The 18,613-nt window shown below is 39.6% G+C and overlaps 1 protein-coding gene across 1 annotated transcript in view; it reads left to right on the top strand.

Annotated features, from left to right (window-relative positions):
- TTLL5 (tubulin tyrosine ligase like 5) overlaps positions 1 to 13,245 on the top strand; it is a 120,343-nt gene extending 107,098 nt beyond the window's left edge. Inside the window, exons 34-35 of the mRNA XM_065751986.1 lie at positions 5,822 to 5,907; positions 13,123 to 13,245. Coding sequence (XP_065608058.1) covers positions 5,822 to 5,907; positions 13,123 to 13,163 — 127 coding nt within the window. The 3' untranslated portion in view covers positions 13,164 to 13,245. The remainder of the gene's footprint in view (positions 1 to 5,821; positions 5,908 to 13,122) is intronic.
- The last annotated feature ends 5,368 nt before the right edge of the window (positions 13,246 to 18,613 follow it).

The raw sequence follows: 18,613 nt of genomic DNA, 5'->3' as shown, positions 1-18,613 counted from the left end.
CTGTCAGTGTGTGGGAAGCTTGTGTATTTCCTGCTTGTACTCTTGCTATCTTAAGAGCTAGCATATTCAGTGAATGCCCAAAACTATCTGAAAAAAAACAAGATGTCAGTAGACTTTGTCAACTCAGTAAATGCTGATGCGAGCATCAGGTCTGGCAGGTATATGCTGGTGAGTTTGCTATCTGAATTATTTCATGTTGGATTGCTCATGTTAGTACAGGTGACAGGCTGTGTCAGTGGGTTTCTCTGCTGGGCAGCAGAGATGTGTATTTCAAGATGCCGGTGTGCTGTGCTCACTTCTTGGCAGAAGAAATGTTTATCCTTGTGAGATGGAATTGCAGCTCCTTGGACAGACTTTACTTTGCTGCATTTTTGTGGTTTCTGCTCTGTGACAGGCAGGAGTGTGGGAAAACCGGAAAAAGTTCAGCACCAAAAATGCACAGAAGAGGGGAAAAAAAGCAAAAGATTCCTTCAGAATTTTAGAAAACTAATCCAAGTATTGAAGGCTGCAAGGAGCCACTCCGGAAATACTTTCCAAGTTGCCTTTCAGACTCCAGTACAAGGCTCAGAACCCATTCTTGTCATTCACGGGATCTTGAAGTAACATTTTTTCACTTACATGGAAAACACCATATAGTGCCTAGCTATATTTCCAGCATACTGAGAACTAATAATTTAAAAGCTGCTACGTCTCAGACTAATTTAACCCATCCATTGTTGTCAAGAGTAGACCAGAGATGCATTGAGGAGAAGAGTCAATTAGAGACAAGCCTCGGCCTCAAATGGATCTAGATTAGAGATAAACATTTTCTAGCCTGTTCTTTGCTATTTTGTTCTTGGTTATTTTGGGCAGAGTATTCTCAGACACTGTGTGTAGACTGCTTTCAAGTAAATCCAGTGGCAGTGTGTTATAGAAGACTTTGTCTTCATCTAAATAACCTTATTATTAGAAAGTTTCTTCTGATGTGCAATCTGAATTCTTTTTGTTTCATCCTGTTGTACCTCATTTCTCTATCCTGAACCACCCTCAACACTTTCCCTTGCAAATACTTTCCATCTTTTGAAAGTCCTTCTACTTCTTAGAGTTTCTTAATGTTGTTCAGACTTGTCGAGGTTTTGCTAACCTCAGATAGTAGTTCCACCTGCCAAATCCTTAATTTTCTCAAATTTACTCTATTTTCTTCAGTTCATGAGTGTTCTTGCACTGTAGCACCCAGAATCGTACTTCTCCAATGTGGGACTACTGTATCCTTAGGTTACGATGTGACAGATATCCCTTTCTGTGATATCTAATCTAATTTTGGCTCCTTGACTCCTTCGTTTCTTTGTAAGGTCATCTCTGATTTACTGCTCACTTTCACCCCTAATTCTTGTTGGCTGTTTTCCTGACCTCTCCTTACAAAAAATCCTGTTGCTATGTATTATTTCCCCAAGATTCACTGAAACTAATGCCTTTCTATTGTTAAAGCTCTTGTGTGTCATTTCTTTTTTTCATAGTTTTCAATAGGTCAAACCTTTATTTCTCTGACTGTTCTTACACCACTTGGCTTTTGTTTAACGTCTTAATGAAGATCTTTTTCAAGTTCTTTGTAGAATTCCTCCAGAGACTGAACTGTGAAGACAAACTAGAATTAACTTTGTCTCTTTGACCTCTCTATCCTTTTGCATGCGTTATCATTTCTATCCTAGCCAGCACACGTGGCTTCCAGAAGAGGAAGGAAAGAATAAGTAGTTGAAAACACTTCTACAAATAGAGTGAGATGCTAAAGATGAACTTTACTGATTAATTCAGATACAGTCTAATGTGACAGTAACTTGGACACTTCTCTGCCTAAAACACAAAGGAAAAGAGTAATGAAACAGCCAGACAATTCAGGTTCTGGTCTCTTGTTTTCTCAGTCTCTAAACTTGTAAAAGGTGGTAGGATGACTTTAAGATGGACTGTGTCCAAAGCAGACTCCTCCTTTAAGCTAACAGAGTGGAAAACTGGGGCCCACATTGAAGATGTGGAAAAAGACTGTAGTAACTGGGAGAAATGGTTTAACATGTAGCTTCGCTTAGAAACATATGGTCACAAAATGGTCTCCTGAGTCTCCATAGTTTTGATTAAATGTACTCAGATTACAAGTAGAAAGATAGCTTTTGAATAGCTGATACAACAAACTCTTTTTTTCTTTCCAAAAGTCAGATCAGGTCCTTTCCACTGCTTGTCTTGCCACTGTTCACTGTCTGTGAACCATGAAGAAACCTGCTGCTAAATGAGTGCAAAAATTTGAAACAGGAGTCGCATAGATAGTATTTGTAAGCCATGGGATGAAGCAGATGTCCCTGGAAGCAGCATTTGCTGAATGAAACCTTCACATTACAGATGACAGAATGCAAAGCAAGAAAATATATTAGCACAACTGTGAGGACCCAGAGTGAATTGGTACAGATGGTAGACAGAAGATCTTTCTGCTTTTAGGAACAACTAAAATACAGTAAATACAGATTTCTAAACTATCATTCCTATGTGATAACTTTTCAGAGAGCTGCTCTCTATGACAGCATCAAAACTGACAGTTATATTTTATGATCTTACGTGTCTTCTCCAGCTTTAATGATTCTTTGATGTTAAATTAGGGCAAGGTTTGGTCAGCCTATGAACAGCACTATTAGTTAAATGAAAGGTCTTCAGAAACATACAGCAGCTAATGTTAGACCACTGTACATAAAGAGAGGAAATACCAGATAGATAAAAGGAGCATACAGTTCAAGATTTTATCAGGGAGAGAGCAAGCCCAAGATCACTGACTTTACCAATGATGGACTGAAACACAGCTAGTGGGGGTGTTGATCAACACGGCCTAATTCCTTGTACTGAATTTCTCTGTAAATATCATTCCTAATGGCTCTACTCAGGAAAAAAAAATATTTCCTTCGAGTCCCAACACCATAGCCCATGATCTTACCTTGTTCTTCTCTTGGCTATTTATTTGTTTTCAACAATGCCAGCAGTAAAAGATGCAAAGTCTGCTTTATTGTAGCTAACACAGAAATGGGATAGAGGTGGTGAATTTCTCCAGGGTTCAGGAAATCCACTCCACAACTGGGTGGAGTCCTGACTACAGTTGAACACAGCAGCAGCCAGCTGTTCTAGGGCAGGCTGGCCAAGCTGGGCAAATGTGCCAAAAAGTAGAAGAATGGCCATAGGGCAAGCACTTAGAATGCTATATTTCTGGTTTGTATCCTGTCCCACGTGTGCTTATTCACAGACATGAGTGAAGTGCCTCAAATGAACTGCTTATATCACACATAAGAGGAGAGGCATCAGGAGACCTCACATGCATCTATTACTGAGACCACTTTTTTTGCTACCACTGTTCCGAGGCATGCTTGTTGTTTTAGCTCCTGACCATGTGGGTTAATCAGTCTGCCTGACCCTTAGATATTTTTGGCAGCAAAAGCAGTGCATCTGAGAGACTTGCCTTGATTTAACACCCTGACACAGCTGGCCTCACTAGGCCTGCAGCTCTTAGCCCTTGGCTAGCCTCAGATCATACACACAGATACACATGTGGAGATACCTTGGCCAAGAGCAACAGAGGAACGAGCTCCCTGGCTCTGGCTCTTCACATCTGTTGCTGTCCTCTTGTCAAACCTGGGCTTTATGGGATGCAAGTTTGTTAGTGTCCCCCATTGGACCATTAGACACATTGATGACATCCCTGGAATAGGTTGTTAAAACAAAGGTGCTCAAAATTCAGTCAAGAAAATATTTCTTTGCATCTGTGGAACTAGAACATCCTCCAAATCTGCAGTCCAAGGCTGGGTAGCTTAGAGGTGGCTTCATGCCTAAGTGAAGAAAGTCAGTATCAATTTAAAGGAGGGCTTAGTTATCTAAGCAAGAAAAAAGGCCCATGTCAGATATCTAAGTGAAGTGGGGAAAAGGCTGGATTTGTTAATTTAAAAGAGGACATAACAATATTTTAAATGAAGGACATAACAAAAGATTGCATTGGAGAAATGGAAGCCAAAATGACACAGATGCTAGAAACAAGAAAATGAGAAAAGTAATGGGATTTCAAGCATCCAAAGGAGGAAGAAAATGGAAAAGAATTTACTCAGTTAAAGTAGTGAATACTTTCCAGGACTAGAGCTTCTACCAGGACAGCAGAGAGAACCTAAGAGGTGAGCTTAGCACAGTGAGAGATGAAGGCCACAGGGAGATCTGAGAATGAGCTGTATAGAGATGACAGTTAAAAATGCAAAAACCAGGATGTAGAAAGAAAAGGCAAGTTAGTAGAGGGAATTAGTAAAAGTAAAGTGGAGATAGAAGTGTAACTTCCTTATTTGTTGTACTTGATGACATTTTCAACTGCTTGTCTTGTATTCTACCTACAAACAGATTAGCAAAATTTAGCTGTCAATTGTGCTGCATTAATGAAGTGGATAAGCTAATTATGAGCATGGAATGTTTATATAAAAAGCACAAAGATCTATCGGGATTCTCTGCCCCTGGATGGACCACGTACTATCAGCAGGAAAAAAAACCAGCACAACATAAAACATAAGTACAGATCCAAAATTCTCTCTAAGAGACAATAAACATAGGAACAGGCACCTCATTTGACAACAGCATTTCAAATTACAGCTGATTGAAATAAGGGGGTGGACTTTGCAAATGTTTCTGCTTCCCCTTCCCATATGGATTCCAATTTACTTTACTTAAATGCAACTGAGGTAGGAGTACTTCTCTGTTTAGCTGCAAGAAGCACCTGGATTACTGGCAACTTGCTGACTTTGAAATCTGAAGGCAAAACGTTTCAGAAAAAAAATGCAGTAACTGCACACATGTGCCTGAATCTGTTAGTAATCAGGGCATCACATGAGGATTGGAGCTCACAGCGTTCTTCAGGAGAAGAGCTCAGAGTAACCGTATTTCATGGCAGATATGAGTGAAGGAGAAGCTCTGTGGCACAGAAATAGGAGCATACAGAAGTCTGTAACAGTCAGCACAAGAGTTGTGCAGGGAGGAAAAAAAGGCAGAGGGGTAACAGAAGTGAGGACAAACCAAGAATAGATTAATTTTTAAATACCGAATAGATCATTGCAGCTGTACGACTTGATCTACTTTAATGAGTAGATTTTTTTTCTTTAATGTGGGAGAGCGTGATCTCATTTTGGTAAAGAGTATTTACAATAGCTAAAGGAAGTGCAGTTGTTCTCCATACAGTATTGTTTTACTGTAACACAAATGCTGAGCTAAATGCAGGAAGATTTGCATGAAATATCTGTTTGAGGACTGGCTCTTTACTACCAGAGACTATAAACGCATTCTGCAAGTCTCAATTGCCAACATAAGTTAGAAATCTTGCCCAAATGAGTTGTCTCTACTGAGACAAGATGCAAGGGCTCCGATTTTGAATGAAGCTTAGGTTTTCTTTGCCAGCCCCCTTCTCATGTGCATTTTTGTTTTAACATTGCCTAATCATTTTGCTTCAAATCACTGGAATAAGTGTACTACAGTGGTGTTACTAGTTGAGTTGTGCTTTTGGTATCATTTGCCATTCATCTTCTTTATCCTTCAAAGGTATGTGGGACAATTAAACACTTTAGGTGCACTGAAGTCTTGTTGGTGGCTTGAGCATTTGTCTGTCACCCCCTGCTTTTTTGGAGCTGTTGCTGTCACTGCCTGTTTCATACCACACAGCTTCACTGAGCCACAGGCTCAGTGAAATTATGTAAAGAATAGAGAATTCTAATTAGTTTTGTTCAAAACCTTTATGCTTTCTTGGTATATCCCTTTTCATCTCTTTCTAATTGATGTTTTCACTTCTTAGAGTGACCTCCAATGAAAGGCAACTTAACGGATTCCAGAACAGCCCTCTCAGTGCTGCATCCTGTGAACCAGGGTCAAATTCCACAGGTGAGTGCTGAAGATCAGAAAGGGGGAGTAGCCATGCTGGGATGCTTTCATCTTTCTCAAGCACTGCCAGTTAAAAACAAACAAACAAGCAAACAAACAAAAAAATACCTTAGCACAAGGAAGAAACACAGCTGTCTACTCTGTTCCTAGGTAACAGCTTGGCTTCAGATGCATAGGGAATTTATTCTTCCTGGGACTAAAAAGACTAAACAAAAGGGATCAAAGACTGGGTTTCATAGAATTGGAAGAGGAAGATGCTTAAAAATGTGGCTGGGAAAAGAAACTTGGCTAAAATGGCCTTTCTGCTTTAGGCTTTGGCTCAAAGATGCTCTGTTGTTTAAGCTTGGACTTTAATAAAAGGCCAGGACATTCTTTACATTTTTCTTCAGTCTTGCAGAAGAGTGCCTTGGTTCAGAAAGATGTCAATGAGATTTGTGAATCAGCTGCATAATGAAGTCAGTCAGTAGAGGCAAAACCTCCCAAAGAAAGATCACTAAGGACCTATAAAATCAAGTCTTCATCCTTCCTTAGGGATTAATTCTTTCAAAGAGGCTTCTCTGCTAATACTATATGAGGATCTCAGAAAATGATGACTTAATGAATTTTTTCATTGATGCAGACATATTTGTAGTAGAGCATAGTCTTGATGAACCCATATTACTCATGGCCAGAAGTAATTTGTGATAATACTGTAATGGAATATGTGGACAAATTATGATCTAGAGTGCTTTGAAAGACGTTTGTTTCTGACCTCATCTTTTACTTTGAAAACCTTGAAAACATGATTTGAGTATTACTGAAGCAGTCTTGTCTGTGTTTTCATGGGCTGAAATAGAAGTTAGTAGAGAGGTGAACTGCCCAATTCATATCTTGGATATCTAGCTCTGAGACTTAAAGGTGACATGTCCAATATTAACGTCAGGGATTTTATGGCTGGTCCTGCAGCACAAACATTCAGCTAATGCATTTATCCTACAATTCTGAACTGCCTCCTATGTTCTACCACCTGCCAAAACGTTCAGCTATCCTACCAGAGATTTTACAGAGTGAACAGCCCTTGTCAATAACAAAGACCCTACACCACATGGAACATGGCAGTTTAGAAATGGAATATAATGAGATTATCAAAATAAATTTTTGTCAACTTTGTAGTATATATGTAATTGAGGCAAAATTCTCATTTACCGTATAGCTTGTGTTGAGTTTTTTGGCATATAATACATAAATTTACAAGTAAATGTGAAACAAAAAGTAGTAGTTTTCAAGATGTGACTGAGTGGACTTGTATGAAGGTGATTGTGTACTGAATCTACCTTTTTTAACATTTTTTTGCCACTCTGTAATTCTAGGGGTAGGCTAGCAGAACTAGGATCTGATGAGCAAGTCACTCAAAGCTTCCTTGTCCCTAGAAGAATTATGTATCTGACAGAATAGTGCTAAATTTTGCAGTGATTGAACAAATTGGAGCAAAATGTTTGTTCTTGGAAACTAGAGGAATTATATTTTCTTCAGCTTTGCACCAAGCCAGTGGTATGCATTAGAGGCTGCTGTGCCCAGTCTGTGTGTCTCAGAGACTGCTCTGGTCCTTCCTGCAGGAACAGCTGTTTTTCTTCTTCACTCTTCATTGATTGCTTACACTAGGGCCCTGATTTCCCTCATCAACAGATTATTTGGGGTTCTTGTTTCGCATGTATTTAGTATCCTAGATACTAACTAGAAGAATTGGAGACACAACACATACAGCAGATTACAAAATAAACTGCAAGATTTTAAAGATAGGAGGCTGTGAACAGTTCTGGAGATAAGAGGAATCAAGCAGAACCTCTGTGTAAACACATGCAATTATCTTTAAAAATGTTTGAGAAGCTTGAATGGACCTCAACTGAATACAGGTCTGTAGAACAATTAATTGCAGAGTTGGCATAACCATTTCATACCATTGTATGAGAGTGCTTTTGTGAAGAGAACATCCTGGAGGAATGAGGAAGTCAGTTGAGTACCATGGTCTACTGTTGCATGATACTGGTCTGAGCCTTCATCTGACTTTGGCTGTTGTCCCTCTGGCTCTTAGCTCTTTCTCTTTGTCTACTCAAATAGCCTATCCAAGGAGTGGTAGATATTCGGGCTTTGCAGAGAAGCATAAAGTTCTAACCAAAGCATAAAGCGTAAAGTAGCATGATCTAACCGAAAGTGAAGATGATGCTCAAAATAACAGTGAGACCAGTATTTGAACACCGTCCAACTAAGATGAGTGCGCAGCAGTGTGGTTGGCTGTAATGAATGCAACAGCTTGCAACAGTGATAGTAAGGAACGCTTTTTCACTTGCTCTTCTTTACATCTACTACAATCTCAAGATTTTATATTTTACAGGACATTTACAAGTAGACTGTATATTTCTGAAGATTTTTTTATACCCTAGATTATTGTATGGGCCTGCATGAGAAATTCATGCACATCTTTTCACTGGAGACATGAAATTGGAGTTGATGTTGCAGTTGATGTGCAGAGCTGTGATGACTGTTGGCTACCCACTGCCTGAATTAACATCATTCTTGAAATGAGGACTTTATATAAGCTTGTAGAAAGAAGAGATTGTTTTAGCAGGCATACAGATGTACAAGGTTCAAAAATTGCTTTCCACCAGCAAAATAAAGTCAATAAAACACAACAGGCACTTACTCATGACATGTAGAATAAAGGGTGGCGATGGGATGGGATGCAATGAGAACTGTTGCCACTGTGCATGGCTGGTGTCAGACACCCAGCTATTTGCTACAGTAGGGTGGAATTCTCAGCTGCCCAGCCTTGTCCAGGCTTCCTCAGTTCCTGCCAGGCTCTTCTGCAGCACAGGGAGACAGTAGCTTATTGAACACCAATGTATTTATTTTTATGTTGATACCACATTCCCAAAAGGAACCTTGGCTACAGTTTCAGCTGGTCTCACCACACTATCCAAATCCTTTGTCAAGAGCAGCTGGGAGAAGAAGTCACTCAGATTTCTGCACAGTGCATTGCTGGTACGCCTCCTCCCTCCCACTAATCCTGTTAATTCCAGTCTTAATTTGCCACCTTCTTGGTTCTCTCTTGTTGCTGTGACTGACTGCACCAAGTGGTTTTGAATTGGAAAGGTGACCTTAAAATGGGCACATTGAGTAACCTCTACCTTGGACATCTTTGGCTACTCAGGCAAAATGTATCTTATGAACGAAAGAGAACTTTTGGTGTCACCTTGTAACTTATCTTAATCCAGGAAGAGAGAAACAATGATCTCTTCCATGATAATCCTTCCAAAACTGCTTCCCTGCATAAGAAGCTCTCAGTGGGTTACTGAAAGAGATCGGTGGTCTGATACTCTGTGCCTTGCACCAAACCTTTTCAGTGATGCCTTTCACCCTGTTCACAACCTTTGGCAATAGCAGTAGTAATATTTTGCCAGCATCTCTCTATCCATTTTGTAGTGCCATCTCTGCAAAGAAGGGGTTATGGAGAAACACAATCATTTAGTTGTATCATATTTTGAGAAGCAATTTAACTTAAGATGAAAGTTGAGGTGAATCCTACTGCTGTGTTTCTCTTTTGGGAAGGGCAAAGAATGAGTTACAATGGAAGATATTTGGTTTCACGTTTGTTCTTAGAATTATCTTTCTAAAGCCACTGTTATTCCATGTACCTCAACAACATCCTGGATCACCTTTCTGAGCCCTACTGACATCCATGATTCCATAAAGAAGGTAGACAGGATGGGGGGGGGGGGGGGGGGAGAAAAAGTATGTTTTCTCCCTGGCATACTTGTTGCAGTTATCTCATGTCAGATAATAACAGGAAAGCCTGTATTACCAGATGAAGCCAGGAGGGAAAGGAGAGAAGCAGACAAGGCCTTCTCCTTAAGCTGTTTCTTGGTACTCTTTGTAGAATCAAGGAGCCATTACCTTATGACTAGCGATAAACACATTGATGAGTCTAAAAAATACCTTTAGAATAGATACAGCATGAACTACAAACAGGCTGTGCCTGTGTTTGAGCTTATTCAGATATCAGTAAACTGTGGAAGTCCTTCTCTGATATTAATGAAATAATGGCCAATTCAGCTATTGCCTCTCAGCTAGAGCTGAGGGTCAATGTTCACTTCTAATGATCAGATACTACATTTATTGTTTAACTTGTGACAACAGCCTGCCTTTCACATCTTTGGTCAGCTTTTTGCCTTTCTTTTATGTAAGCCTCTTTCCTGTTGCTACTGGTCTCATGCCACATCCTCGTGGAGAGGACATTCCAAGTTTCAGGAACATTTGGGAAAACAGGACTTAAAGGAAGAACAGCCTTTAGAAATTGGCTTCCCTGTTTGAGAGCTAAAACTCAGCTGGAATTTCAAGAGCCTTCACTTCTGACTCTAAGAAAACTCCTAAGCAGGATAAGTAATAAGTTCAGGCAGCTGGCATTTTTGCCTGACCGGAGGCTGAGCTTTGCTTGTTCTTAGTAGTTAGGTGGTTGCAAACTGCCTGCATTTCCTTGCTGTGTTGGAATGTCATTCAAGATCAGGTGTGCAAAGACTGTAGAGAGGTTATATAATGTCTTGGCTACCGATGTCTCACATCTGGCCCTTTGGCATTAAGCTACCTGTAGGGAGGATGACTTTGCCTGTCCAAATTGGATTTTCTTTTAATCTGGCATTACTTTATGGAGGCTAAAAATAGAAGCCAGAATGTGTGTGAATAGGGTAAAAGGAGTGTCTGAAGTTATGAAATGAAATGTGTGGAAGAGCCAGGGAAGAGAAAGCCACAACAAACCAAAGAGTAGAAAACTGAAGAGAAAGCAGAATGAAAGTGGTCAAGTACAGAAAGGTGTCGGCACTCAGGGTGAGAGCCCACTCAGTGTCTTCTAAGTAATATGAGGAAGAGGGACCCTTATGCTGGTGTCCACTACCATGTTTCCATTTGTTATTTAGGCTGCTCACTGCTCTTTTGCTACAGAGAGTCTTTGCTCAATTGTATATAGTTGTGTGCGTCCTGTTTGCGTCATTCCCCCCCCACCCCAAGTACTTTATCATGCCTGGGAACTGCTGCTTTCCTTCATCTGCCCATTCCAGCAAGCCAACTTGAAATTGTGCCCAAAAGATGGGGGAGGGAAGGTTGGCCTTCAGTTGTCAGCTGTCCTAGATTGCTAGTGTCAATCACACAAGGATATAAATAAAACATATCTATTTATTGCCTTTCTTAGTTATACTGTATATTATTAAGAGAATGCTGGGCATTACACTGGGATTATAAATTCCCTCTGCTTTGGGATAAAAAATCTGAATTATTAGAACTATTAGGGCTTTTTAGGGAGAGTGTAAGCTCCTGTTTTTAATACTGGATTCAGGAGATTTGGACCTGCAAGTCTGTGGCAGAAGTGGGAAGTTATGGGTATGATGAAGTAGAACCAAACTAGTGCTAAATGTTAGCACAGGTCCCTGACCTAGTACTGTCAAGCAGCTTGGTACTCTGCTTTATCTCATTCCTGCAACTTGGAAGTGGAGTAGATTATGTGCTGGTGTCTAACTAAAACTGTACATCTGTGCTGGGGACATCTATACAGCACTGAATTATAGCATGAACATACCACATTTACACAACTCCTATGACTCAGGCATATCCATAAAATTGAGATAAACCTTTTTGCCCCTGTATAACTGTTCTATATACAAAAGTGTTATTGTTTTGGGGGTGCAGTTGTCGATGACATGCGTATAGGCAGATACTTTGTGTTTTAACACCTTGTTAAATACTTGTATGTGGTGCTCACTAGAGAGAATCAACAGTTCATGTTGGCTGCTGTCAATAATAATCTGAAGTTTTTCTGTTCCCCCTACTCAACCAGAACTTGAAAGGATGCAGAGTAGCTTCACAAGATTAATTTTTAACATTTCAAAGCTACAAGTTATGTACACTAACATATATGAAATAATTGAATTGTAGCAATGGGCATGAGCTATGCTTATGGTAAGAATGCACATATTTATACGTAGGCATGTAAACACCTCTCTCCATGTTGAGTCCTCAAGGTAACCACACAAGAACTTACATTACATGTTTTTAATTCCATTTGTGAGAAAAGATAAACTGTATTGTGCATTTCTGTAAGACAAAGAAGGCTCAAATGCCTCTTCAGGACGGGAAGATGAGGTTGAAGTTGGCTGTCTCTCTTATATGCCTTTGTTTTCTTAATATCAGGATATTGTCAAGGGACAATTTTCTTGACTGGTATTTTATCTTAATACACATGGTTGACGGATTTGTTCCTAATTCAGGTTCCAAACTTTCTGTGCAGTGACAGAGCTGGCAGTGCTGCTTTTTAAACATCTTTCCAGATCCTCTGTGCTGTGTGATGCTTGGCTCTATGCTGGGCTTTCAAGGAGAGTGTATTTTTTAAAATAAGGCAATATTTTTAATAAACTCAGCTCTCAACAAGTGTCGCTCACATTTAGGAGCAAGCTGATGTGCTAAATACACCAGACAAGCTTTACCAGCTAGATTAGCTGTAAAATGCAAACTGTCTAAAATAAACGTGCTACATTTCTAAATGTTTTGGAATTATCTTTTTAAAGGAATGAGCGAGGATTTTTAGTAAGAGAAGTGACAATGGCATTGACTTAATGTTATAACATGCCTAAATAGAAAAATGTAGCAGTACACAGAATTAAAAGCTATGTCTTTAATAATAGGAAGAAGAAAATATTTCCTATCCCCATCGTGTTTCTTTTAAAGATCAACTTTTTCATAGCCCCACTATTCTGCACCGAGGTCATTAGCATCTTTTGGAGTATGGGAGTAGATTCCCATGCAAGATGAGTGAAAGACTCAGAAAAAAAGGTGTTCCAATATGGGAGAAGGATTTAGAAATACTGGAGGAGTGTGTGAAGAGATGAGTTATACAGGGAAGTGCAAAGAGGTTATTGTGAGGCTTGAAAGGAATACTTTGACCACTTTTTCAGACAGTGGCTTATTAATTTAGGTTTGTCATACTGTTACATGATCTCCTGTCTTTCTGTAGAGAATGGCTGTATTATAGGGAGGATCAGATTAAGAGGGAGGAATTGAGGTGGTAGCTGAGATTTGCAGGGTAGTGCAGCAGTGTTTCAATAAATCGGACCCCTCTGATTACTCAAAAGCTTTACTTTCTGGTGTTTTTTATTTTATTTATTTTTATTTTTGTTGCTGTTGTTTTCCCTCCAGCTTCTGTTTGCAGAGAAGGACTAGCACTGAACACCAGGTGAGAAATCCAGAGTCTTGCTTCAAAGTGTGGGACAAAGGAAGAAGCAGCAGTGACTTCAGACCACCACACTCATATAATGTCCAGAGGAGGGTGAACAGGAGTCCCTGCTGAGAGCACAGCCTGCGGAGGAGACTACCTGAACATCTGTGGAAGCTGGAGATGCAGCTGTAAGCTGATGACTGTCTCTGAGAGCTTCTGCTGCTGAATCTGAGGGTCTCTTCTTCCAGCTCTTCCTGATCACTGACTGTGAGATCTTTTTATAACACAGAGGTTCTCCAGCTATCCGTATTATTTTTCCCAAGGTCCAAGTTTGAACGTAAAGATTCCTGATTTGCTCAGCCATTTCAGTCTGTCATAGTCTGGTAACAACCAGTATTCTTTGCTGTCATCACAGCGACCAGCAGCAGAGAATAATATTAGATCATATGAGTAAAGGCATCCTTACAGTTGCCATCTTGAACTTTGGCACAGAGCCATGGAAGTGCTCAGTTTGAACTAAGTCATTTCATTTGATTGTTTTGATTATAATTTCAGTTATTAATTTACACCCTCAAAATATTTGCTCTTGGATGGGATTTTAAATCTGTCTTTGTTTCACTGTTGGATGTGTATGTTTGTGTGGTTTATTTTTGTATTTTGATTTCTGTTTGTTTAGGCTATATAAACTTCTTTAATTGGCTGATGGTTGCAGACCCAAGGTTGAACTCTTAAGGTCCAGGTGGCTCCTATCAGTTGCTATAGTGGCTTGGTGAAGCTCTCCAGTTAGAATTTTCCTAATGTTATGAAAATTAATTTGCTCTGTGTTAGAAAACAACATCAGCAGCTGGAAAATGTTTTGGAGAGAAGATCCACCTTTACTTAAAGTGAACAGGAAGGAGCTTCAGCTCTGGTTCTTCATTGATGCCAGGTTAAAGGAAAACCTGCTGTTTTCGTGGTATTTTCCAGCTTTTCCCTTATCAAACAGCAAGTAGTGTGATTGTGGTTCACAGAGAGTACAGTATTTCCCTTTATTTGCACCAGAGCCCTCAGAGGGCTTTTTACGAACCTGTTCGATCTGTTTTCTTTTTCTACAGCTCCCCTGTCATTTCTGCACTGCATAATTGGTGTTAAGAGATCATTCTCATGTGCTGACAAATTAGATAATGATCAATCCAAAAGGGCTGACAGAAACAGTGTCAGAGAGGAGAAGTGTTTTTTCTTGGAATATTGTTTGTGTTCACGTTCACTCTTGAGTTACACATACTTCTTATCATTCAAGACCAGATAAATTGTAAAAATATGAAATAAGTATTTTCATACCCCATTAGCTTAACTATCACTTGCTTCAGGCACAGATTCATAGGAAAGAATGTGCATTTTTCTATTTCTGCTCCATTCATGCACGTGACAGAGATCAAATACTTCACTTGTCCAAACTCTTACTTCATTGGCTTATGTTTCATTTCCTAGGCAGTCATAATTCTGTTTGCTTTCCTTGCATCTTCCATCTGTGTTCTTCAGGTATCACTGCATCATTTGTCCACTGCTTTTTCCACTGTCCTCCGTGACCAGCAGTTCTGAAAAATCTCATGATGTTGCTTTCAGATCAAGTCCTTTCTGTTCTCTTCCAATTACACTCAGAGATCTGAGACAGATGTTTCTAATGTTTCTACTTCTGTGTTACACTGTTGACTCGTCATTAGTGAAAAATCAGTTGCAGAATTTCTTACTTCAAACTTCTGTGCATCCCAAGCTGCTGTGGGCTTCAAAACCTTGGGTCTGTCTTCTGATAGCCTACTCAGCCACATTTGGTATTGACTATGGCCTCCAGTTCTGTTTCAGAATGGAGCAATTTCCCTACAAGATCTAGCTTCAGTAGATAACTAATTCCATTGCTTGCTTCCTCCTAGGGAATCCAAGGTACCTTTATTCCACTGGGTGTCATGTGCAGGACTGGTTAGCTGTAGCATATGCATCCTTGTGGAATTCTGATTTCATCTGGTTTTGTTATCTAGTTTCTTAATTCAGGTGAAGCTATTCAGTTTTGGAAGGTAGATACTTTAATGCACAGCTAGTCCAGGAAAGGTAGTTATCTTCAGAGGATCTTTAACAGAAACAACATTCTGTAATTGGTAATTCTGCAAATTCGAGCTGATTTATTATGAAAGTAGATGAATTTTTTGTCAATGTTGCCAGTCTCCCACCCACTGATTTTCAGCTCATGTTGTACTCAGCTATAGCCAGCATGTCTTCTGAGCTTCTTCGCACTGCAAGTTAAACACAGTCAGCAATACATCTGTAACTGTGATGACTTAGTAAAAATATATGAGACATCTTGTCTCTTAAGATTTTTGAAATTTCCTGAAAAATGAACATGGGAGTAGGAACCTTCCTTAGGAAGGGACTGGTTTTGTCAGCATTAGGAGCAGTGAAGTCTTACATCCTTTGTTCTTGAATTTTTTTTCTGCTTCCAACAAACAAAAGATCCAGAGTTATCAAGACTTGTCCTTTACCTCAAGGCAAACACTTAGATTTTAAACTCCTCTTCAGCCTCTGGATATGTTAGGGCAGCCAGTGCATTAAAGGAAGTGGCAGTATTACTTTACTTTGTGCATCTGCTGATCCCAGCTCTGAGCACTTTTGCTGTTACCTTAGGAGCACATGCAATAATACAGCAAAGAATCAGGAATAAATCCTACAGTTGTAGCCTCTCACTTTTTCTGCTTCCCTGTAATCTTCAGCCTTGCGTCCCTCTATGTATTTGTGCATGCTGGATTCTGTGGGCCAAATGTAACATTTCATCTCTTTGCAGGTCTGCTATTTCCATGTCTGTCAAAAACCTCTCTCAAAGTGCTTCAGTTAAGAAATTCATTAGAGTGGCATAAAACTGTTTTTTCAACATCTTGGAGTAAATGCATTTTCCAGGAAGTGTGTTCTTGTACAAGAGAGGAAAGGAGAATGGAGCATTTGGATTTACAGTAGTTGAACATGAGGGGAGTACAGTTATATGTGTACTCTCCCAAGCTTACTTGGTCTCTCTCTGCTTTTATGACATTTACTTCCCTACGCTCATCGTTGAGTTTCATTGGAAGTGCCCTTGTTTACTGCTGGAAAATTGCCAGTACAAAGCCCACAGTAATCATGCAGCAACTCCTTCAGTGGTGAGACTGGATAACATTACCAGGGGATCCTCTTTACTCCTCCTTGGTGGTGTTTGCATCACTTCTAAGTTAAGAAGTCTGTTTTATGACAAACAATCTGGCTTGTTTTTTTGAACAGGTGCACGCCAGAGTCCTGAAGGGTGAGGAAATACAGAGTTGATACAAGCATTTTATGCTGTTCAGGTGGTGAGCACACTACAGCATTGAGAGATGTGAGATTCCTTCCAAGAAACTTAAGATTTACTTAATTAAACTTCCAATGACTTTTTTACCTGTCATTCCTACATTTGCTTTTCATTGTAATCTTGTGCTTACTATTTGAACCTGTGTGGACTATTTGGTGCTATTTAAGTAGTTTGAATTTGTTTTTATTTTTTTTTCTTTTGTTTTTGGTTGCGGTAACTGACTGATTGACCCTGTTCACAGTTTCCTTTCTGGGCACATTATTACTGTGGATCTGTCATGGGATTTTCCAAAAAGAAATTTCTGAATTTTATTTAAACATGGGACTTGACCTATTTTTCTTCTTTTCTAGAACCTCATGTTTCTAGAGCTAAGGCATTCTTGCTTACGCTAAAAATCAAAAGGATCTTATTTCTACAGAATCGGGTCTGCCTTGAGATTGGTTATAACGAGGACCCAAAACTTAATGCTTGTAGTTTTCTTCATTCAGAAACTCTTAAACTGAAAAGAAAACAACAACAACAACAACAAAAAACACAAGTAAGGAGAAATGCAAGGGAGAAGATGAAAAGGAAATTATTGTTCCAGTCTTGCATCAAATGAAACCAGCAGATAACAGATTCAAATCAAAGGGGGAGAGAACTGTTTTCTTTCACATTATGTAATTTACCTGTGGAACTTCTTGTCACAAGATACTGTGGAGATGAAAGCACATTTGTGGTTTGAAAAGGCAAGTAGACAAATTCATGGAAAAGAAATTTATTAAGGTGTTATATATTAAAACCAAAAAATGAGCAGAAAGTTTCCGAGCCTTTTCAAGTGATTGTGTAGGGGAAGTCTCATGGTGGGCTTTTCCAGTTCTTAACTTGTCTGTCAGGTATGTGCTGCTGATTACTTGTCACAAAGAAGAGGTGGGCCACAGGTGGTCTTGTAGTCTGACTTTGTATGAGTATTTTATTAGATCAGTTGCAGTACAGCCTACTAAGAGCAGCCAAGGCAAAGCTGCCTTTCATGATAGTAGCACGCTCCACCAGAATTCACTGTGGTGTTGGGCTGTCTAAGGAAAGTCTTAATTGCTGACATTTACCAAGACTGTCCGCATCTTGACCTGGACAAGCACTGTATGCATTGCAGAGGCTTTCGAAATGTTGAAGATTTTACAAGTGCATAAGGTCCACCTCTAAACCAACCAATCACTTGTGATTTTAGAGGAAGGTGGGTTGCAGTTGGGAAGTCATCCACAATATGATATGTGTGAATAGTTAATCACTCAAATATGGAAAAGAAAGTTACTTATCACTAAGGGAAGCTCTTATGTTATCTTGTATATGCGCACATTTGCTTCTTGCCATCTTTGTCTTCTGAAGTGCTTGAGTGCAAAGCACCTTTGTGGTGAATGTGGACAACCACAGCACATCTTAAACAATTGCAGTACCTGGTAGCTTTTCTGCTCACTTTAGAACCCATCTGCCCTTTCCTGAAAATGAGATCAAGTTTCCCTGCTGCTTTAGAGATGAGTAGTTAAGAAACACAAATGGGTCATCTCCAAACTTACTGGATCCTGTGCATTTTCACCACAGAGGACAAACTCCACTGAACAAAAGGTGACAAATGAGGCACCATGAGGAGTCTGCTCTGTCTGTTACCTTACCAAAAAAGGATTTTATTGGCCTTCATTGAAAATGAGTTTTCACTGCTGTTTCCAATTTAAAGGAAAGAATCACTGATGACTGTGGACACCCTGGTGTGAATTCTTTACCACTGGTATTCAGTGAATCAGAATCATTCCCTAGGGAAAACAGTATACTTAACAGGGCCTCTTCTCTTAAAGTCCACGCCTACAGTGCACACAATGAACTTGAGAAATCTTACATTCTTTGAAAAGGGATTGCTTCTTATTTGACCTATTAGTAATATATATATATATATATATTAGTCTTAAAGAACAAATCTGATCCAATTGTTAAGAATTTTGGGGCAGTTCAAAATCTGTTCTTATCATTTATTTGGGGCAGCTACAGGTGGTATCACCTCTAAAAGGAATTTCAGAATTTTAGCACTGTATGTGGCTTTTTGCCTATGTGTTGTGAGTACTACCATGTCAAAATTAATGAGGCAGTCTTTAAGT

The sequence above is a fragment of the Cyrtonyx montezumae genome, unplaced genomic scaffold (assembly GCF_038088225.1).
Source record: "Cyrtonyx montezumae isolate F1298 unplaced genomic scaffold, pur_monq_1.0 scaffold_10, whole genome shotgun sequence".
In the NCBI taxonomy this organism is placed as follows: domain Eukaryota; kingdom Metazoa; phylum Chordata; class Aves; order Galliformes; family Odontophoridae; genus Cyrtonyx; species Cyrtonyx montezumae.
The sequence above is the reverse complement of the archived record's forward strand: the minus strand, read 5'-3'. Positions and strand labels throughout refer to the sequence as shown.